The sequence below is a fragment of the Labrus bergylta genome, chromosome 3 (genome assembly GCF_963930695.1).
Source record: "Labrus bergylta chromosome 3, fLabBer1.1, whole genome shotgun sequence".
Taxonomy (NCBI): domain Eukaryota; kingdom Metazoa; phylum Chordata; class Actinopteri; order Labriformes; family Labridae; genus Labrus; species Labrus bergylta.
Genome location: NC_089197.1, coordinates 7,065,087 through 7,087,275, shown reverse-complemented (window position 1 = coordinate 7,087,275; position 22,189 = coordinate 7,065,087). Strand labels below are relative to the sequence as shown.

The 22,189-nt window shown below is 42.9% G+C and overlaps 2 protein-coding genes across 2 annotated transcripts in view; both read left to right on the top strand.

The window, feature by feature from the left end:
* The first annotated feature begins 1,758 nt into the window (after positions 1 to 1,758).
* LOC109996749 (guanylyl cyclase-activating protein 2-like) lies at positions 1,759 to 6,084 on the top strand. The gene is made up of 4 exons (XM_020651026.2): positions 1,759 to 2,290; positions 2,381 to 2,530; positions 5,200 to 5,302; positions 5,395 to 6,084. Exons 1-4 carry the CDS (start codon positions 2,090 to 2,092, stop codon positions 5,514 to 5,516), a joined length of 576 nt encoding a protein of 191 aa, XP_020506682.1. The 5' UTR covers positions 1,759 to 2,089; the 3' UTR covers positions 5,517 to 6,084.
* A 3,203-nt stretch (positions 6,085 to 9,287) lies between these two features.
* The window catches only part of LOC109996752 (golgin subfamily B member 1-like), a 39,118-nt gene continuing 26,216 nt past the window's right edge, over positions 9,288 to 22,189 (top strand). The window contains exons 1-14 of the mRNA XM_065952569.1: positions 9,288 to 9,417; positions 12,113 to 12,172; positions 13,605 to 13,769; positions 14,348 to 14,485; positions 14,805 to 14,918; positions 15,265 to 15,420; positions 15,534 to 15,713; positions 15,975 to 16,097; positions 16,811 to 16,924; positions 17,020 to 17,323; positions 18,639 to 18,754; positions 19,446 to 19,563; positions 19,671 to 19,762; positions 19,863 to 20,013. Coding sequence (XP_065808641.1) covers positions 12,128 to 12,172; positions 13,605 to 13,769; positions 14,348 to 14,485; positions 14,805 to 14,918; positions 15,265 to 15,420; positions 15,534 to 15,713; positions 15,975 to 16,097; positions 16,811 to 16,924; positions 17,020 to 17,323; positions 18,639 to 18,754; positions 19,446 to 19,563; positions 19,671 to 19,762; positions 19,863 to 20,013 — 1,816 coding nt within the window. The 5' untranslated portion in view covers positions 9,288 to 9,417; positions 12,113 to 12,127. The remainder of the gene's footprint in view (positions 9,418 to 12,112; positions 12,173 to 13,604; positions 13,770 to 14,347; positions 14,486 to 14,804; positions 14,919 to 15,264; positions 15,421 to 15,533; positions 15,714 to 15,974; positions 16,098 to 16,810; positions 16,925 to 17,019; positions 17,324 to 18,638; positions 18,755 to 19,445; positions 19,564 to 19,670; positions 19,763 to 19,862; positions 20,014 to 22,189) is intronic.

Here is a 22,189-nt window from a genome sequence, read left to right as displayed (position 1 = left end):
TGTGGCTGCACGGTGGTTTAGTGGTTAACACCCTGGTTTGAATCCCCGTCTGACTCTCTGTGTGGAGTCTGCATGTTCTCCCCGTGCATGTGTGGGTTCTCTCCGGGTACTCCGGCTTCCTCCCACAGTCCAAAGACATGCTCGTTAGGTTACCTGCTGACTTTAAATTGTCTGTAGGTGTGAATGTGAGTGTGTCTGGTTGTCTGTCTCTATATGTCAGCTCTGTGATTGGCTGGTGACCAGTCCAGGGTGTAACCCCGCCTCTCGCCCGATGACAGCTGGGGTCACCTCCAGCCCCACATGACCCCACATGGATAATGGATGAATGGAGGTTATTTATATATTTTCTGCACATCAGTTTTTCTGCATGAGTTGAGGTGTTAAAGATGACAAAGTTCATGACGCATAAAGTGATCCAAGTTCGACTTTACCACTTCTCGAAAATATCTACCTCTGCACACTAAGTAAAGCAGGTCATGTGTGCCTAGACAAGACTAAATAAGCAAGTAAAGTACCTGAGAGTTAAAGTATTTATAATTACTCTAAGTTCCTCATTTTTACTTTTGCCAGTCGGGAAAACAGATTAAAAATAAATAAATGGGGCAGATGACCCCAATAATGAATTGTTTTGTTTTTTGAGTGAAGAAACATGTTTTTCCACCCAGTTATATCTACAGACCTTTAAATAAATTATCCAGTAAGTGTGTTATAAGTTTGTCCAGTTAATATGTTCGAATGTTGATAACTTCAGAGCAGAGAGAGCCTCATGCCTGTCTTGGGTGCCGGACTCCAGCGCTCCGGGCCTCCATTGACCCTCGTTACAAGTTGCACATCTGCTTCCATACAAGAGAGAGGAGGAGCTTCAAGGAGCGCAGGAGAAATACATCCCTGAATGCATTACACATCACCACCCATAAGGAGGCAGCAGAGGGACATGTCCCCTGAACTGAGAGATAAAGAGTTTGTCTCCACAGATTGTCGCCCCATGTATGGAGGCTGTAGTCGTCCAAGCGGGCGGCCCAGGTTCGAATCCGACCTGTGGCTCCTTTCCCACATGTCATTCCCCACTCTCTCTTTCTCTCCTTGGTTTCAGACTCTATCCACTGTTCTATCTCTCCAATAAAGACCCAAAATGCCCAAAAATAATCTTCAAAAAAATAAAAAATAAAAAATAAATAAACTAGGTCTTTTCATTAAAATGCTAATTATGTTAGCCAGGTAGTGACATTTTCTGTATGTGTTAGCATCGAGCTAATAACCTAAGCTATACAACTGAGTCCATCTGTGAGAAATTGTGGCCCCCCCCTAAAAACAATAAACCAGCCATCGCTGGTGGAGACTGTCACCTGTTGCTTCTCAGTCAGGAATTATGTTGATCAGTTGATCTTTATTTTATCATGTAGTTCTTCGTTTTTCTCATAGTTTGGATTTTGGGAAGGTGTTTTATGTGCTTTAGCGGGTCAAGTCAACATGTGGACAGTCAGCCTTCTGGTGAGGCGTAACACGTTCAATTCAGCCACCTGAAATCAGTCCAATCTTTGGTCATAACACCAGAAGGTTGAGTCTGTTATTCACGTTTATTTTACACAATCAGCAATAATCACATTACTGGCAGGTGAGGCTGGGTGAAGTGTGCACAGACCGACCTCAAGCGGATCCAAAGTTTCACCGCGATCGCGCCCAGGATTTGACGTCACAATATCTTTTAATCTTCCTGCGAGCTCAGAAGGTGGCCTTTTGTCTCTACGTGGGGGGCAATCCACTCACTCTGTCCAGCAACCAGAAGGAACTGTTGCTTAACAAGCAAACACTTTAAAGCTCAGCGGGGAGTTAATCTGGAATAATGTGCAGTCGCTGAGAGTGAGAGCGGAGGACGCACAAATATTGAAGAAAGAAAGTGGAATTCTTGAGAGGGATTTGACCAGGATCACTGGAAAATCTACTGGATTTGTTAGCTTAAAATAGCCCACACTGGGTAGTCTGACGGGGGGCTTAAGCCATGGATTCATGGCAGGTGCAGAGATGGATGTCCCTAACAACTTCTATGTAAGGTGTTTTCATTATATCAGACACTTTTATTTATGAAACTATGGGTCAGGGACAGAGCGGCACAGAGAAAGAGGTGACTCTTCAGAACATCCAGGAGCTCTACCGCAAGTTTGCCAGCGAATGCCCGAGTGGAAACCTGCACCTGCATGAATTCAAGAAGATCTTTGGAGTCAACAGCAGATCCTCTGAAGAAGAATCTGCTTACATGGACAATCTGTTCCGATCATTTGATACCAATAAGGTAAGGTGTTATAGAGGGTTTGGATAAGTGAACCCCTCAGTTTTTGTTTGAAGGCAGTGAGCCTGATGTATCTGTGTGTGTGCTCCTCAGGACGGTCACATCGACTTCCTGGAGTATGTAACAGCGGTGCATCTTGTTCTTCGAGGGAAACTGGAGGACAAGCTGAAGTGGTCTTTTAAAGTTTACGACAGAGATGGAAACGGCTGCCTGGACAGACAAGAAGTACGACACATAATCAAAGTAAGTATTCAGTTAATTATCCATAACGAGACACAGGATTTCAATCTGTTCATTGGGATGTTTCTGTAGTTCACTCTGGACTACACATGTATACTTCACATTTGATTGGCTTTTGGTGTGGTGCACAGTGCTGACATGTTCTCAAATAAATTCTACACTAGCCTTGAATGTAAGTAAGTTGATTGGATATTTAAACATGGCGGGTTATTACACAGGAAGTGACGATTCTTTCAACCAATAAACAGACTGCAGTGTTTCTAGTCCCACCTTTTAGGGTCGGATTGGTATGCTTTGGCACCGCAACAGAAAGGTAGCAAAAAGTAGGCAATATGGACCGGTACTTTTGGGACCTTCACCCAACTTTTGACAGAAACGCCACCAAATGCGTGCCATACCATGACGAGTCGAACTGAACTGCTTGGTGGAAACGGGGCTTATGTAACCCGTCAGTTCTGAAAGATGCTTTGACACCAGGATTCACGCATGGAAAGCTAGCTTTTATGACTTACAAAAGTTTTGTGGATTTTTCTGTTGGTAATGAAAGATCTCAAGTCAAAGTCTTTTGTCTTTGTGTATTTTATTGCATATAGTAAAAAGTTATTTTGCAAAAGGGGCAATCAGCTACAAAAGTAACATCAGTCACAAGTGCATCAAAGATTCCCAGGGCAGTCCAGGTTGCAGAGCATATTTATACTTTCACAGGTTTAGGTATTTTGAGTGATACATCATCATTGATTTCAGCTTGCCCTAGTGACTACGCCTTCTGCTAGTTTGCCTGGTGATTTATCTATGCAAGCTTCTATAAGGCACCTGGTACGGAGGAACATCAACAGAAACTCCTTTGTCAGGAGGGCACACTGATCTAAGATCATGCTGTGCCCAGATCCTGAGGAGCGTACCTGTTGGAGATACAGACCAAGGCCATACAGAGAAACAGTTTCTAATTGCGAAATGACGCACAATCATCCTAATCTTTGAAGGTCAAACGAAGGCAACAGACAGATAGTATTTTTCCATGACAAAAGCAACAGGCGCAACCCAGAGGTTGATTCACACGTGTACAGACAAATCAGCTCCTGCTTTCATTTTGCCTCTCAACTCAACAGGGTTCATGTGGAGACGAGCCGTACTACGAGTCTGTGTGAGGTTGATGTGTAGTTTGTAATCAACGACGAGCGCTGTGTGTGATTGTGCACTTTTGGCTAACTTATTTCCAAAACACGGTTAACCAAGAAGCACAGACCCAAACAATGTGAACGCAAACAGCTCTTTGTGTACCCTGACTTTCCGGCAAGACTCAAGTGAAAGAAAATAGTAAATCTCGCGACCACTTGGCGCCAAATCAACACGATCTGACAGTTCCTCTCAGGAATACATACCATGTCACCTTACCTTAGTCGTTTTCACATACACACTCCTGAAAATATCTAGATTATTTCAGATGGACTGCTCCGGATATTCTCCTGATCTGGTTGTTCACACATGCACCTCAAAGCTGGAGACTATCCCTGTAAGAGAGGAGCGGGGGCGGGGGTCTCCTGAGGTAAGATGTGGAGTAAAAAAAAGATGCAAAAGTAACAGACGAAGCAACAGAGTCCTCTATACGACACTATAATGAGAATATGTGTCTTTATATCAATGCTACGTGTAGTTGAACAGAATCTCAATGTGAAGTAAAGAGTGGAGAAGACCATACTGGAGAACAGGAAACATAATGCAGCAGGTTCATTAGAGCACGGAGATGGTAGAGGTGGCGTGCAGACAGTCTATTTTGTTTTGTCTCAGTGATTTATGAGCTTACTTCCATTTTGTCCACTGTAATCCAGCATGAATCCTGCTCTCTGCTGGGATCAGGATGATCCGGAGTTTTTGGATCCAGGTAATCCTGATCCTTATCCAAAATTCTGAACAACACAAACTGGAGGTTTCATCTGGATTAAAACCAGGATCAGATGAACTGATCCTCTCTCTAATGACATAATCCTTATTTACTTTTGAGCAACTTGATCCCCGAGGTTGAAACCTTTCCAATAGCTTTAATCCTGTTGGGTTACTTTTGAACAACTGGGGCCAGGTGATCAGGCCAAAGGTGAGGACAGACTCCAGCTTGGAGTCACCAGTTTACTGCGCACACTAAACCAGTTTAGTTAGCTGGGAAAGTCAAGACGTTGCTGAGATGTTATAAGACTGACCCAGGTACTTCAACTAGTTCAACAGTCCGTCTCTTAGTATCAGTTTGGATTGGTGTTGACTTCCATCTTAAATCTATGCACATGTCTTTGGTTTCTTACACCGCTTGATGAAATCATCAATCATCTATATGCAGACGACACAGTTCTATATCATGCTCATGATTCTGTATATCTTACAGCCAAGAATTTGCACTAATGGTCTTCAGCCTGCCCAAAACAGCACACATCACACCACAGGCTCCCAGTTACTGCTCGAATCAAATTTAAAACTCTGCTGCTCGCTTACAAAACGGCTCCTCCTTACCTGAACCCTGTCAGCACCTCTGGTCACTTCCTGTCAGCACCTCTGGTCACTTCCTGTCAGCACCTGTGTGTCCGATCAGACTTAAAGCTGTTTGTTCTCACTTCCTGACGTTGTTTCCTCCTCTCTACATCCTTGCTTGTGTTGGTCTTACTCTCTGATGTATGTCTCCTCAGATCATCCACAAGATAAAGAAACACAACAACCCGAGCGTCACGGACACAAATGTTGAAGATGTTTGTGACAGAATATTTGAACTGGTGGACAAGAACAGAGACAGTAAGAGCTGTGTTGATTTTAATACAGCATGCCTACATGTTCTTGCTTCCCTATCACTGTATTTGTTCTGATTTTGCGTTTCTCCCGCTCAGGTCGGATTTCTTTAGAGGAATTTATCGAGGGCGCTGAAAAGGACCCGTGGCTGATGGATCAGCTCAAACTGGACATCGGGCCCTGCGATTGGTTCATTGAGCGGCAGGAGAAGACACAGTGATGATAAATGACTGGACTTAAAGAGACAGTAATACGCTGCCTTACGTTTTTTTTTTTTGTTCACTCAAAAAAACATTGGAGAACATTCACTATATTTGTTATTGTCCACGGACGTGATCTGCGGTGTGACTTCAATCAGGGAGAGTTCAAATTCAGGGTAATCTGAGGGCTTAATTAAAAAAAGGGACATCTGTTTCTTTCATTGAGGTCCCTTTTTTGGGAAAGGGCCAACAAGTCACGGCCGAAGAGAGCCAGATATCTTCTTTCCCCTTAAATGTTTTTTACATCTGTACAATCCTGCATGGAGACTACGACCTGGCTGCAACGAGACCCTAAACTTCAGAAAGTCAAGAATATCCCAATCTGGATATGGGATATATGCACCAGAGTGCAGAGGCTGTAGTCCTCGTCGCAGCGGCTGTGGGTTCAAATCCGACCTCTGCCCTTTGCTGCATGTCATCCAACTCTCTCTCCTCCCAACATCCACTCCTGTCTCTACCCCCCAATTAAAAGAGTATCCCATTCCATTTATTGTCTGATCATGTGTTTTTCAAATAAAACCAAAACAAACTGCTGTTTGGCCACGCCTCCTCCATACTGAAGCCTCCGCTCTCCTCCAGAGACACACCTCCAACCCCACTCCAGTCACATTCACATAAAGGAGTTATTAATTAGAAGGCACCATAATTAAGCATTAAGCGCAAGGCGGACAAAATTGTCCTCGACTCAAGCTGTGTCTTACATTGTTGTGTTAGCATGCTAATGTTAGCGCTCTTTAGTTCGTAGCTTCACATTGCATGTAAACTGACACAGAATGAGCGTGATCTAAAAACTCTTACTAACATCCAAATAATCAGTGAGTATGTTCTTCTTCTTCTATCTAGTCCTTAACTGAAACAGCTTTTATACTCAAGGGGAGGAGCCGCCCGTCTCGTCCATGTAAACACGGCTCTGACAACAACACAGCCAGCGGGACTCGAGCTTCTCACTAATTGTGGACAGTCATGACTCAGAGACACATTTACACAGGATAGACTGGATTTATGATATAGTTATGTGTTTCCATTTTACACACAGAGCAAGTTACAGTGTTTAAGTGTGTTTATTTTCCTCCATAAGCTGTGATATAAAACCTAAATGAGCTCCAGTCCTGCATCTACCAAAGCCCTCACAGTTGCCTCACAGAGACCTCACGGGAGCTTTCACGATATGGATTTAGTCCGAGTGACTATTTTTAGCTTTTAAGGCTCTTTACCTAATAGTATGATACCCTTTAGTTTCAATGGGACACCAGTTACAGCTACAGGGACACATACCTTTAAACCCATTTTAATGATTGATACTTATAACTCACAGTAAATATTTCAACCTGTGTGTCTGTCTCAGAGGTTTTGAGTTGTAGGTGCAGATATATTCAAGTAGTGATCAACGTGATCCTGGTGGTTTGGGTCGGCCATTATATCATACCATATAAGGCAAAGAGCCTTAAAGGATAAGATTAGTAAGGCAGGCTAAATCCATACGGTAAAGGGTCGCAGGTGGTCACTATAAGGGGACAGCAGGTGGAGGTGACGGTGTCTCATGTGTGACACAACACCAGACGTGATACCCTCGGCTTCAGTGAGGGCACGTTTTCCTTTCTTTTTATATCACTTTTTTGCAATGATGTTATATTGCAGTGGTTAGCGATGTTACCGCACAGCGAGGAGGTGTGGAGTCTGCATGTTCTCCCCGTGCATGTGAGGGTTTTCTCCAGGTACTCCGGCTTCCTCCCACAGTCCAAAGACATGCTTGTTAGGTTAACTGCTGACTCTAAAATTTCAAGTAGGTGTGAATATGAGTGTTGCTGGTTGTCTATATGTCAGCCCTGTGATTGACTGGTGAACAGTCCAGTCTCCCAGTCACAGCTGGGATCGGCATTATGGATAATGGATGGATGAATGGATTTTTATTTAACCAGGTTAATTGAGATTAAAAACCTCTTTTCCAAGGGAGACCTGCTCGAGACGGTCAGCAGCACAAACACAAAGTTACAGATTGAGACAAAAAGAGAGACCGTATGATTTACAAACCAGTAACCTTTTTGAAAAAACATTTATGAGTCAAATCTGGGAGTCTGTGGTTTAAACTGTCGAGCTACAAACACTGACATCCTGTAGAATCTGATTTTACGTCTTCAATTTTAGATTGTAAAACCTCTAAGGACTCCAGCTCCTTGAGTTTCATGTCATTCTACAACAGATTCCAGGCTGAGGGTGCACACTACCCAAAAGCCCACACATGCACAAACAGGACCTGTGGAAATGGAGAGATGACACAGTCAGGTGCATCAGAGCAGCTGAGGGTTCAGTGCCTTGCACAAGGGCTACAGCTACCAGACCACGGCATCGGGACTTGAACCTTCAACCCTCCGATTCCCAACCCAAGTCCCTACGGATTAAGCTACTGCCGCCCCACAATTTCCCAATTTCTCTCTGATCATTTGGGACAGAGGGCATAAGGATGTCCTGAGAACTCAAACAATACCACACGGTACTTCTCTGTGTGATAAAAACACATAGACAGTGAGGGAGCAGACCTTATATATTAAGTCTATATAAAGGTGTCCCAGTGTATGAGCCTACGGGTCACCAGAGCATGCTATCCTACCCGAGAGTCCAACTCACAATGAGTCAGAGCTTTACACTTCATTCTTTCAAACAGTTGTTTCTTTAGAATGCATTGCGTCTTTTTAATATGCATGCTGGGATTAAAGTGCGGCTGTGCGCCACGGGTGGTGAGTAAAAAGATGATGTTGTAGAAGAATTGCAATAGGGTTTTCTGCCACCACTTCACCAACTACCAAGGTGCATGGTCATGGAGAAGGAAAGGCTTGAACAGGTCAAAAAGCTCCAGCAACCAGACCCACTTCTACGAGGGTGCAAAAGGTTGCATTAACGCTCCTCAAACTGGCTTCCACTCGTCCTATTTTCTGCAAACATGACATCATTTCTTGTCCCTCCTGATTGAAGTTCTTGCATGATATGAGGCTATATGCTCGATTGTTTCTGTCTGATGACAATCATCACACACTCCTGTTGGATGTTTCCCCTTTAAGTGTAGCGTGTTGTTCAATTACTATGACTACTAAGTTACCGATTCTCAGCCTGCTTATTATTACTTGGTCTTTACTTTTATTCCCCCTTCTTGATATATTTACTCTGCTCTGTATTGAGTGTAAATTCCCCCCAGGTAATGGCTGAGTCTACTTTATCCCTCTCTTGGCCTCGCCCTATTTGGATCAAACCATTGCAGGAGAGAGGGAAACCACAGAACAAAATTCACACTGAGACAACAGTAAATCATTAAACAACAACTTAGCATGGCAATAGGCCTATTTCAAGGTGGGAAGCTTAAGGAAATGTTGATGTGCTCTCTCTTTACAAATGTATAACATTATTATTATAATATGTAATTATGTAACCAATAGGCTTTACATTAGGTTGAGAGTTTTTTTGCAGTAAATAAATTCAGCACTGTGCATAGATTGAGCTCAGATAAGGATGATGGGCTATTTACATGATTAAGTTATTGACCCAAACAGAAGACGCATTTCTGGACAGAATAAAAACTCAAGAGAAGCTTTTTTTTATAGCTCTAAAATATCTAAACATTTATATTTAATCATTTCACATTATTTGTGCTTTAAAGTCAATAATTCTTACACTAATGCATCGATGGGTTTTCCTCTGGGGACCTGTCAACTGACAGAATTGCGCATGCGCACGATCCTCCCAGTTGTCTGTTGACAAATGTGACCAATGCATCTCTGTCCCGTCGCCAAATGGAATAAAATGTAACTTCAGAGGATTTTGTCGAGGTAACGAAGCTTCAGGTGGACTTTTCATGAAGCTGTGAATCCAGTAAGCACTTAAGAATAATATTTAATTGAAGCGCAACTTGTATGACTGAGCAAATCTACCAAGCGTAGAGCTAGCTAAGTTAGCATGTAGCTACATAGCTTGACACATAAAGTTAGCTGGCTGGATTCACGTTTGCTCTCACTTGTAAGTATGATTTTTAAATAACGTGTTGCCGACAAAATGCTTAACATCCGAGGCCCTCTTTTGGCTGAAGAGTTGAGTTTTTAAGGTTATAATTTAGCAGTGATACGGGTTATAAGTGTTAACGTAGGGATAGCGTTAGCATATTCATGCTAGCAACTTAGCTGACGTGAAAAACCTCTTTCAGTGAGAAACTTTAAGCGACATGAAACAGTTTACAGGCTGTTTGCATCCTTGCTTTTGAAGTGGTTAACATTTATGCATTTTAAGTAGAATTAGAGGTCTTTCCCCGTTTTGAAAACTATGATTTTCATTGAGTTAAAGGAAACTGATCATCTTCACGTCGGTGTTTAAAAGTGTCTGCAGGTTCTGTTGGTCTGCAGGTTCTGTTGGTCTGCAGGTTCTGTTGGTGGGTTTTCCTTCATTTACATCCTTCTATCTTAATGCATTTCTTTTATAAGGTAAACTGACAACATGCCGTGATTAGGGGTGATTCAGCACAGTTCCCATCATCTCTCTTCTTGTGGATTATTATTAAAATGTTTCTTGTGTCAGACATTGCAAAACGAATTGTTCCGAGTTTGTTGTTTTGAGATGATGAGGAAAGACAGCAGACAGCCACGGTGTCATTTGGAAATGTGTGAGAGAACTAGTTTGACCTGATTTCTCCTGCGTCACATGGGGGGGGGGGGGGTTAGTAAGACTGGCTGAATGAGTTTGGCTGATCCTGCAGCCTGTCAGTGTGCTCAGGCCTCAAGTCCAGGCCAGTTCAGTCTGAAAGGTGTTGGTTGGGTACTAGATCTAAAAGGGAGTAAAGAATAAGAGCTTGTTTGTGCTCAGTCTCTGCACCTTGTTCATCATATGAATTGTCTGGCTTGCTCTTGTTTTTATCAGCTGATACATATTGCCACACATAGGCCCATTGTTTCCACAGCTCAGGTGGAGATGACCAAACATGCAATCATGTCCTCCAGTTTGGATTGCTGCAACTCTCTTCTCACCTTTCTTGGCAAAGCATTCCTTCTCCGTTTACAACTAGTACAATATGCTGCAGCCAGACTATTAGCCAGGTCCTCCAAAAGGTCACATATAATACCTCCAATTCTGTTTTCTTTACACACAATTCAAGAATCTTGTCCTTATTTTCCAAGCCCTGCATGGACAGGCACCGGCCAACCTCACAGAACCTCTACGGCCTTACACTCCCAGCAGATCTCTAAGGTCCTCTGATCAGGGTTTGCTGGTGGGTCCACACTTCTGACTAAAAATCAAGGAGGGATTGTGCTTTTGAGGTTGAAACTCCAACACTTTGGAACACTTTGCCATTGGGTGGAAGATCTTTGGGCACTGTTAACTAAAAAAAACAAAAACAGAGTTTACTCTGAAGTAACATCGATAAATGTGAAGAATGAACTTTGTTCTTCTGCAGGAGGTCGTAGATGCTCGGGTCGGCACGTTGGTGCTGCGTGTGACGTCTCTGTTGGTTTTTGAGTGTGTTGGTTGGTTCAGGGTTGTGACGAGTTCTCACAGGAGTCATACAGATACAAACAAATCTGACAGATTTCAAGCAAAAAATCGTAATGGCGCATTAAGGCTTGCAGTTTGAACGCAGCCTAAATTGCACAAAAACCTTGGCAATGTTTAGGTACTGAAATGTTGCCAAACCCATTCAGCCGTTGCTTGCAATTTTCAATTGAGTTATGTCACTCTTACTTACTCATCAAATAGATGTAGTTTTTTTTAAAGCTTCAGTATTTTTTTAAATCCTCTTGATTATTCAAATACGAGAGACTGTTTCCTATTTTGAAACATGTGGTATCAAAAAACTATTAAGTATTAAAAGTTTTGACAACCTTATAGGAGACATAACCGTCTGGCTGGTTTTGAAACCGGACTGTGTAATCAGCTGTGATGTAAATGAAGGATGTATCATATGTCTTCTTCTTTTGGCTGATTGTCCAACACCCACTTGTCTCACTCGTCCTGCGTCCGGTGGCCTGCTGGTCAGGTTGCCAGATGAACTAACCTGAGAGACTGTACAGCTATGACCTGCTAATCTAGAGTGGTTGTAAATAATTCAACGTAGGAAAACACAGAGTAGAGCACAGATCAACATTATTGCCAGTTCAGCTATTTGAGGGTGCTATTACTATGTAGCTAGAAACTACATATTCTGCCAGAGATATGTGATGAAGACAAGATGGTCACTCAACTGGAAAGTAACTGTGCATGTACGTGCATCACCGCTCGACACTCTGGAGAGTGATGATGCTTGTTGTATTCAATATAGCGCCATCTGCTGGTGAAAGAGAACTGCTAGTGAAATACAATGAAACTCAAATGAAATGGTGAACTGTGAACTATGCTCCTTATATGAGCATTTTCTAAATGTTGAAACAGCATGCTAGATTCATCACTAATGCAGTGAATAGTTCAAACGATCTGTTGGGTGGTTCTGACATACGATGCAGACACCATGTTTGTACTGCCAAATAATGCAGATAATTGAATTGGGTTTGATGAATAATTATGCTGAATGTTTTTGTATTTTCAGCTCTAAACTGGAACCATGCTGAAATGGTTTTCTGGAGAAGAGGGGGAGCCTGGCTCTATGGTGAGTACACTGGTTCAGATTTCTTTATTACTTAAATGGTCACATTGCCACGCTGGTCAGCTGACAACGATTAGTGTGTCGTTGAGGAAGTATTATCAGCATCGACTTACTTTTTCCACAATCACTCATCTTCATACAGAACACAGTCAGATATTCGGTGTCTTTTAGGGCTTTCACACTCGCACAAAACTCCTGAAAAACTTCTGACTTTTTAGGTTAAGCTGTATGTGTGCCGAATTTCTCACTCAGACTTTGACCGGAGTTTCCGTTTTCATGAATCATTTAGTGTTTTCCTGTGCAGCCTCTTACCAACCTCTTTATTGGCTGTAAAGAAACCGAGTGAAAGCCCTGCAGTCTGTGTGCTGTCCATGTGGACTGGATTTATGTAGACTGCTGAGCACAGGGCTTTGACTCGGACAATCAGGGCTCACACTTCCTGTGAGGGGGGACCGCTGCTCAGGCTTTAATCCCTCTGCAACACTTTCCTATTTACTCCACAGCCGATGTACTTATCTCCATCTCATGTTTAGAAAATAATGCAACTTCTGATTAAACTGCTCATCATTACATTCAGTGAAGCATTTCTTAGAAGAAAGCATATCTGAGGTGGTATAAGAGCAGCATTCCTTCTCCTTGGAGTTTCTTCAGATTCCTTTCCACTATTTAACACTTTACTTCCAACTCACCAGGACCCATTTGACCTTTATTCTCCTCTTTGATTGATCATGTACCGACAAAAATATGCATATATGTGCCGATATTACTTGATTTATTCACCAAAAGGCATTTAATTTGGGTTTCATTATATTACTCTTGCAGTTTTCTTTCACCAGCAGAGGGCGCTATATGGATTACAACAAGCATCATCACTCTCCAGAGTGTTTAGCAGTGATGCACGTACATGCTCAGTTACTCACAGTTGAGTGTCTTCATTAAATATCTTTTCCACAAGTGTTTGATAACTGCATTTGAGGGATCAACACAATAAATGTGTATATCTTTATGTATCTATTTCTACAGATTGAACAAAGATCTAAGAAAGATATTGCACAATATATTGTATCAGAAATATTCCTCGCTCCCCAATATCAATATCGGTATCGGCCCCAAAAATCGGTCAGGCTCTAGTTTTGTTTTCATTGTTTCTTGAATCTAGCACAGTTTTATAACCAGTAATAATCCACTCTCTATTTACTGTTTCTTTAAATTCAATTTGGTGATGTTGGTAACCTGCAGCGTACTCAAGTTCAACCTCAGATGGAACTGTGTTTTAACTCACAGAGGGTTTTATAAAATGTAACTACAAAGAAAAAACAGTGCACTCATTCCAACACTGGGTGTTTTTTTTTCTTTCTGTCTAGCCAGGATGTGCATTCCTTGAACTCACAAACACACTGACTTCTTCCACCTGTCCTCTGTCTCCCCTCTCCAGGGCCCCGGCTCTCCCCGGGGTGCTTCCTCTGCTGCTGCAGGTGGAGAGGTCGCTGTAGAAGAAATGTCAGAACGCCTCGCTCAAACTGAGCAGCTGGTCGCTCAGCTGAAAGAGTTGATCCGGGAGAAGGATGCAACACTACGCTCCAAAGACGACCAACTAAAGGTGAGATCAGTCACTTTATGTCACGGGGCTTTTTGGTTAAAACCATGACAGCGACCGTTCAAAACCAGGACACAGGAGTGTTTTATAGATATTTGTGGGGACTCAGGAAACGGAGCTGGAAAACTGGACAGCCCTGGTAAAATCTGGACGTATGGTCAGCCAACGTTAAAGCCAATCACTAAGGCTCTTTTCTGTTTTAAAGAATTCTGTAGCATCTTTTTATTCCTGTCAATGCTCTTGCTCAGAGGCCTGGCTGATAAATCCAGGTGCTGTAAATGTCATGAGTTTCTCTCTTAAAGTTTGTATTGCTTCTGCAGCTTCTCGTGTTTGTCACCGACTGAGATCATTCAGGAAGAGACCTGCATCCTGTTAACTATTAAACCAGAAAGTCAAAGTCAGCAACACAGTAATAAACCCAGGAATGTGAGATTAGACTTCATCTGTACGATGCAGTCCATCATTACACTACCAGAGTCACATCTTTTGAGGCAGCGTGTCCTCACATGTTCTCTTAGAGATGATGAGTGTAACAAAGCATGTCACTGAAGTTACATTAAAACACATCGTCTGTGTCTCAGGTGGAGAAGGAAACATGCGAGGCCAAACTGTCGAAGCTGCGTCTGCAGAACAAAGCAAAGGTGACCTCCCTCACCACACAGCTGGAGGAGCTGAAGAAACAACAGGGAGGTCAGGGCACCCCCACGCACGGCAAAAAGGTACAAGCGTACACACATTGATACACATGAAAGTGTGTATGAAAATACAAACATTTATACATAATTTACCAAAAATCACCTCTGTGTTTCGTCTGAAATCCACTCGTTACTTTGAACCTTATTTAGACTTGAGTAATATACAACTTTTTCCACTAGGGAGCGCCAAAGCTCCGGCATAAAATCACTGTGAAACATTTCTGAGATTTCTAACATGTTACAGTTCATTCTAAGGATCCTGTCCGAGCTGTGTTTCTGGTAAATGTAGTCCAAAAGTTTCTTGATTTTTTTTTGAAAGTCTTGTCTTTCTGTGTCTCTGTAGGGGTCGTCAGAAGGAGGGGAGCACGCCAGTCGAGGAAAAATTGTCCTGCTCAAGAAGAAGGTGGAGGACTTGGAGCATCAGCTGGCACAAAGAGTGGAGGAACTGGACAACAAGGTGATGTTTCTAATGTCTGTTTTATTTATCAGCAAAATGAACAACGTTGAACAGGAGCAATTTCTCCTCAGGGCAAATTGTTACAGTAACAGTAAGCATTTCAAAAGACGTTTCAGCTTACTAACTTTAAGGAAAGTCTACTTTAAGGGGTTTTCCAATACTTTTAAAGACATGAATGAATCACATTTACTAGGGCTGTAACCATATTTGTATTCGTCCCAGATCAAGCGGAAACCTCAGGTGTTAAAAAAAATGAAGGCAATGCTGAAGTGCAAAATCCTGCAGTTGGTCGAGTGTCCGCTTTATTTTCTATTCCCTAATGAGCTTGGCTTCTTCTTTCTCCCAGGTGAGGGAGGTTGAGTTCCAGCGGCAGCGAGGTGAAGAAATGGACGCCATGCTGACAGAGAGGGACAGGAAGCTGGCAGAAAAAGAGGCGTACATTGTCCACCTGCAAACAGCGTTAGCAGGAGATCAGCCAGTTATACCTGCATTACAACAAAAGGTCATCCACCTCACAAATTTCTGCTGTACACATCATGCTTAATACTCTTTCCCCCCCAGTATTTTTAATGCTCAAATGGTCTTTGATGCTAAACTGTTTCTGCACGTGTTCAGGTGTCAGAGGACAGCGGGGCGATGCAGGAGCTGCAGCTGCTGGTGCAGACTCTGACCAGGAAGGTGGGAGAGTCTGAGGAGAGCTCCAGTCTGCTGCAGGAGCAGGCGGACAGCCTCAAAGAGCTGCTGGACTCAGAGAAGGAGCAGTACAGTCAGAAGGAGAGCATGTACAAACAGAACGTAAGTATCAAAGCACTCAGGTTGTACTCGGGCAGATATACTTTGATTTATGGCAGCCATTTTTTTCTTGTAGCGACACCACATTTCTCGAACATAAAATGATTTAAGAAGACTTACCGCTAATGTTTGAAGGTTAGATTGATTACCAGATCCTGTTCAAGTTTTGGACAACACTTGAATATATGTGCAGATGTTTGCTTTCTAGAAGTTTTTTTTCCTGCTGTCTCTGTTCTGATAAAGCTCCCTCTGCTTGGTTTTCAGATCCAGACATTCAAAGACATCATTATTCAGAAGGATAACCAGCTGATGGAGATTAACCAGATGCACGAACAGGAGCTCTTCAAGCTGGCCGCAAAGTCTGACGCCAGCGCAGACTTGGAGCAGGTAACAACAACAATGAAGATAAAAGAATCGTTTGCTGTTTAACAGAAAAGTTATCCTTGTCGTCAAACTTAAGCCAGAACCCCCTGATTGTTTTAAACTCACGACTTGACTACATGATTTTGATTTAGTGTCAACAAAGCGGTGTGACTGAACTATTTTTCAGGTTTTAAAGGAACAACATATACAATGTTTACAATAAAAACTGTAACTTAATTAAAGAGGGACTAAATGTTACACCTCCTCAAATATTTCCAAAAGTTATCAAAGCCAGAGAAGTCGTTAATTTATAGTAGCAACAGGACGTGTCTTGTCTTGGCAGCCTTCATGACAAACAGGACATGTTTGTCGTTGCCGTGGAAACACTTGATGATACTACTTCACTGTAAGGAAGCGTGAGCTGCTACTGAAAGCTGCCGTACTGCTGTGATAAAAACATCATGTAAATTTTACTTGGATACATTAGCTCGTCAGTAAACATATTCTCTTCATCAGGTGGGTTTCACCCTGTTGTCATGACTACGATCAACTTAGAGTTCGGGGGGAGTAGTAGAGAGAATCACTCCCATGATTCCCCCTCAGCCTCAAAGTCATCTTCTGTTATTGTTTTGATTGAGAGCCCCCTGGTGGTGGAATCTATATACTGTGTGTTTAATGTCGTAGCGTTGTGGGGTTTGTTGTGTTTTGTTGAAAACGTCTTTTTGTGTCCTCCTCAGCTTCTCAAGGCTCTGAAACAGAAGCTCCACGAGAAGGAGGAGGTGCTTCTGGGTAAAACTCAGGTCATCGACGTTCTCCAGGGAGAGGTGGACGGCAGGGACCAACAGATAAAGGTCAGGAGCAACATCTTTTCACATTCACGATCTTCAAAGTGTAAACCTGAATCTCGTCTAAGGCTCCTCCGCTCCTGCTCACTTTCCTCCTCCAGGAGCTCCAGGAGCGACTGCGGCGGCTACAGGTAGAGCGAGAGAGCCTGGAATCAAAGATGGAGGCGGAGAAGCATGTGATGAGGGCGCAACTTCGCGACCTGATGGAGAAGCAGAGGACAGAGGTGCAGCGAATGACAGAGCAGCATGAGGCACAGATGACCCAGACGCAGCAGGACCTCCTGGGACAGCTGGAGGAGCTGAGGAGGGCTTCGTTATCAGCGCCGCCTGCCAGTCAGGAGGCCTCGAGGAGCGGAAACGTGCATTCAGATTCAGCATCGACCGAACGGGTGGCTGAACTGGAAGGTTGGTTCTTTATGTTAATGTTTAAGTCTCACTGTTCCTAAAGAGAAATAGAGACAATTTAATGGGAGCATAATCTGGCATTTATTGGCCTTTTTTGATTCTTCAAATTGGGGTCTGCAGCTGGTGGCGTGGCTCAGAACAGCGTGAAAGTCAACGTCAAATATCGATAAATTATAAATAGGTTGGAGCAGACTTTACACGTCACTGTCACTCTCTTCTCTCACTCAGCAGATCTTGTTAGCTGGTGATAACGGTGCGTTAATAATATCCACATTCATGATTGAAGTGTTGAGCTTTGATTTGTGTCAACACCCGAGACAAACTTTACTCATCTCACCGTGAGCCGTTTATCAACGAGCCTCTGAGTGTTGAGATTTGAGTCAACAGCTCGTCAAAACAAAGCACCACACTTCAGTTTGTCCACCTTCAAAATAAAAGCACCACACTTCTGTTTGTCCACTTTCAAAATAAAAGCACCACACTTCAGTTTGTCCACCTTCGAAATAAAGCACCACACTCCTGTTTGTCCACTTTCAAAATAAAAGTATCACACTTCAGTTTGTCCACCTTCAAAATAAAAGCACCACACTTCTGTTTGTCCACCTTCAAAATAAAAGCACCACACTTCTGTTTGTCCACCTTCAAAATAAAAGCACCACACTTCTGTTTGTCCACCTTCAAAATAAAAGCACCACACTTCTGTTTGTCCACCTTCAAAATAAAAGTATCACACTTCTGTTTGTCCACCTTCAAAATAAAAGTATCACACTTCAGTTTGTCCACTTTCAAAATAAAAGCACCACACTTCAGTTTGTCCACTTTCAAAATAAAAGCACCACACTTCTGTTTGTCTACCTTCAGAATAAAAGCACCACACTTCAGTTTGTCTACCTTCAGAATAAAAGCACCACACTTCAGTTTTTCCACCTTCAAAATAAAAGCACCACACTTCTGTTTTTCCACCTTCAAAATAAAATAACCACATGTTGTAATGTTATTATGTTAGTAAGGAGAAACTGAAATTTAGAGAGTAGAGAATCATATGCGATGCAATGCTACATCCAACGCTCTCATGCTGTTAGGACATGGTGTTAGTTGCTGAAAAGACACCATACAGACATCGTTGTTTCTTTTACCTTTCAGTTTTTTTTCTGACGGTTTTAACCAGCATTGCAAAGTTGCATTTTAGCAAACCATCAGTAAATAAAGAGTCTCATTGGTTGCATTGACGAATGTAAATTTGTAACTCCTCTTCAGAAGTCATGTTCATCTAATCAAAACATTGTATCACATCTTCCCTCTCTTCATTTTGCAGCCCAAGCAAAACAAAAAACAGAAGAAGCCAGCCGATCGGAGGCGAAGTTCCTGAAAATGAAAGCATGGTCGAAATCTCGGATCAGACAGCTGGAGGAGGAGCTGAAGAAGAGCCAGGTAACACCTTTGTTAAATTATCTCCAAGGAATTACAAGAAACTTTTAATTAATACACTCAAAAAGCATTTGTCATGATGAATTAAATATAATTTAAAAAACACAGCAATATGCCAAACACGGCCTGGTGTGCACCTGGCTCCTTTTGTGGGGGGTAGAGAAGCGCTGGCGGTACGCTCTGGAACGCTTTATGTAGCATAAAAGCGCTGCTCGTGCGGATTGTCTCTATGACAACAGTATGTTAAAAAACTGCCTACTTTTTTGGTATCCTTCCGTTGGGGTGCCAAGTGTGCCGATCTGACCCTAAAGGGTGGAGCTAGACACACTGCAGCCTGTTGATTGGTCGGAAGAATCTTCACTTCCTGTGTGACAGCGGTAATAAAGGACAAACACACAATGTTTAAATATCCTGCAGATTTGGAGAGGGTAATTTCAAGGCGTTTTTTGTTTTTTGCCTCGGAGATGCAGACTGTCCTAGGAATCATTGATCTTTGTTTACTGCGTCATGTTCTTTGTTGAATTTATCGGCCATTTGCACCATGTCACGCCGCTGTGCTGTAGTGATGTGTAAGGGTACAGTTGACTGTGGAAACACAAGCGAGATCAGGATTTACTGAACCAAACCTGACCTCTTGGTGGAAACGGGGCTTTAGTGTGAGGTACATTTAAAGATGGTTATATGTTCCCTGCAGGCTGGCGTTGCCCCCCCTGACCTAAACGCCCTACGAAGTCAGATCACGGCGCTGGAGGAGGAGAGGGAGGAAAACGTCTGGAAGGTGGAGCAATACGAGGAGCTCAAAGCAAAGAACGGTGCCAAAATGTTTACTCCCAAACTGTGTGCCTTTTGTTTCAGATGGATTTATTATAATCTGCATTATGACTGGATGCTTTGATGCTAAGATGAACTGTGTTCTTAGAAATGCTGGAGGCTAAGCTGGTTGTGTACGAGGAGCAACAGAGAACTCTACAAGCAGACCTGGAGCAGTTCACCAAGAGGGCTGCTTCTCAGGTAAAGGATCCAACCTTTTTTTTCTAAACTTCCTCTTTGCAGTCGAGGGAAACAGCTAATTTACCGCTTCCTGTTACTCCATTGCTCCTTTCAATCGCAGACAAGCGAGTCGGGCAGCGCCGACGACACTCAGAGCCAGGTGCTGGAGTGGCAGGAGATGGTAACCGAGGCGGTCAGCGCCAGAGACCGTGCCAAGGAGGAGAAGGCTGCCATGGCGCTCCGCATCAGCCACATGGAGGAGGAAAGAGAGGGTAAGTGCACAACTAGAGGATGACACAAGCTCGTGCTAATTTCAAGTCATTCCAGTTTAGTGAATAGCTCGGTCGGTACAAAGGACCACACGCAGATGTTGCTGTTTTTAAGTGCTTGTTATCCGATCACCCAGGATGGATGTTATTGCATACATAAACAGGGCCAGTGCACTTTGAACCTCCACCATCACTCCCACCATTTTTCTTTTTATTAGAGACATTTGAAGTTTGTGTTTTACTGCCGACCACATGTCCTCTGTTGTCTGACTGAACATTACTTTCTTTTTCTTAAACCCCCCCCCCCTTCCTCACCATTGTTAACGGGGAGCATTTGGTTTACCCTGTGGTGTCTCCCATCTCGTGGACCTCCGCCCTCCCCCACCCTCCTCACTCATCCCCCTCCAGCCCCTGCTCCAGGGATGGGAGCAGCCACGCAGAACAGTTTCCCATCAGTTTTGTGCATGCAGGCTCCTCCAAACCTCCAGTGCAGCTCTCGCTCTCTGTACTGTCTGAAGTTCCCCCAATTTAACATTTTCGCCGGGGTCGAGCTACAGGCAGTACGGCGGCAGGCTTCACTTCAGGGTCCGCCATTTTGTTTTCCCTTTCCTCCCCTCCTCCTGTACTGTTCCTCTCTTCCCATTCCTTTCTGTTCTCCTGTCGTACTGTGTCTTCTCTACATCCATTACACTAAAACAATGTGGGTTAATCCACCAGTATGATATCCTGGTTTCAAATATAATCAAGCTACACTGTCCTCTTCTTTTCTGATGGGGTGGCTAGATCAGCAGCACTAACTCTGGGACGAGAACTAACTTTGGTCTCTTACCAGATGCTCAATAACACTGATAGCACATCTTTGTTTGTAGACTTATAGTGCATGAAAAGCAAAGAAGCCAGCATATTGTTTACATATCAGTCATTTCAGAAAAGACTAAAACATTCCAGCTGTGTCAAATGGCTATTGCACACTCTCAGAATTAAAGTAATGCTATTTTTGATCGCAAATCTTTGCCCTCAAGGATTACATTGCAGCCCTTCCAGCCTGTTTTAAAGCTGCTTCTTGGATCATATTGTCTTTTAAAGGTCACATATCCTCCTCCTCTTCAACCAGTGTAAATGAGTCTCAGAGCTCCCCAAAACATGTGTGTGATGTTTCTTGTTCTAAATCCACTCTGATCCTGTATTTGATCATGTCTATGAACCCCTCTATTTCAGCCCTGCTCAGAACAGGCTGTTTCTGTGTCTGTACCTTTAAATATGTAAATGAGCTGTGTCCCCCGAAGGGCTTGGGTGTCTCAAGCTTTCTTGCTCCATGTCGTATTGTTTATGGTGAGAAGGCAGACTCAGAGGGCAGAACAAACACCTAGCTGGGGGAGGGGTTACTGCCCTTTGTGATGTCATGAAGGGAAAATCTCCAAACAGCATGTTTGAGCACACATTTTCTGAAAAATCGAGCAGGCAAAAGACGGAGAGGATGGATTTTTCTCATCGTTGGGGGGTTTGCAGACGGACTAGAGACACATGTTAGAGTTAGAGAAACATAAGGAAGTGGATTTGGATAATATGTGACCTTTAAAAAATGCAAAAAAGTATACATTTGTTAGACTTTTCAGCTTTTCATGAGGACAGAGAAGCAAAAAAATTAAGCTTAAATTCAGTAGAATATAAATATAAAATCCGTCACTCTTAAAATACATCAGCTAATAGTCCCTTCTACATTAGATGAGGCTGTTGATTTGGATTAGCTTCGTGCGCCACAGACTCTTGAATTAATTAATCGGTGAAGTGGAGTAGACATTAATGAACCCCGTGTGAGTAATGAGACACTAAAAGCTTCACGACTCGACTCAAAGCCCTCACGTTAATTAACACTTCAAAAAGCAGAGAACTCTATTTGATTTGTCAGCTGGGTTTTTATCATTTCATTTTCTCTAACCGAACAAAAAACTGTAAACCCTTCTTCTTTTTTCTTTTGCATTCAATTCAATCTGACCGGTTTGGTTATTTTTTAGTGACTTAAATCAAAAGTTTAAAGGAGCAATCTGTAAGATTTGTAGTTAAAGAAACGATAAAATTACCTTATGTCGCCAGAAGGCCGTTTTGGACGCCCCTCAGTTTGAGAGCAGTTATCAGGTCAAACCAACAGGTGTTGCAGCGATGGAAGCGTTCAAGAGAA

Coding starts and splice junctions, on each gene's coding strand:
- LOC109996749 (XM_020651026.2), top strand. CDS start 2,090: ATGGGTCAGGGACAGAGCGGCACAGAGAAAGAGGTGACTCTTCAGAAC. Junction 2,531..5,199: donor AAGTACGACACATAATCAAA/GTAAGTATTCAG, acceptor ATGTCTCCTCAG/ATCATCCACAAGATAAAGAA. Junction 5,303..5,394: donor GGTGGACAAGAACAGAGACA/GTAAGAGCTGTG, acceptor TCTCCCGCTCAG/GTCGGATTTCTTTAGAGGAA.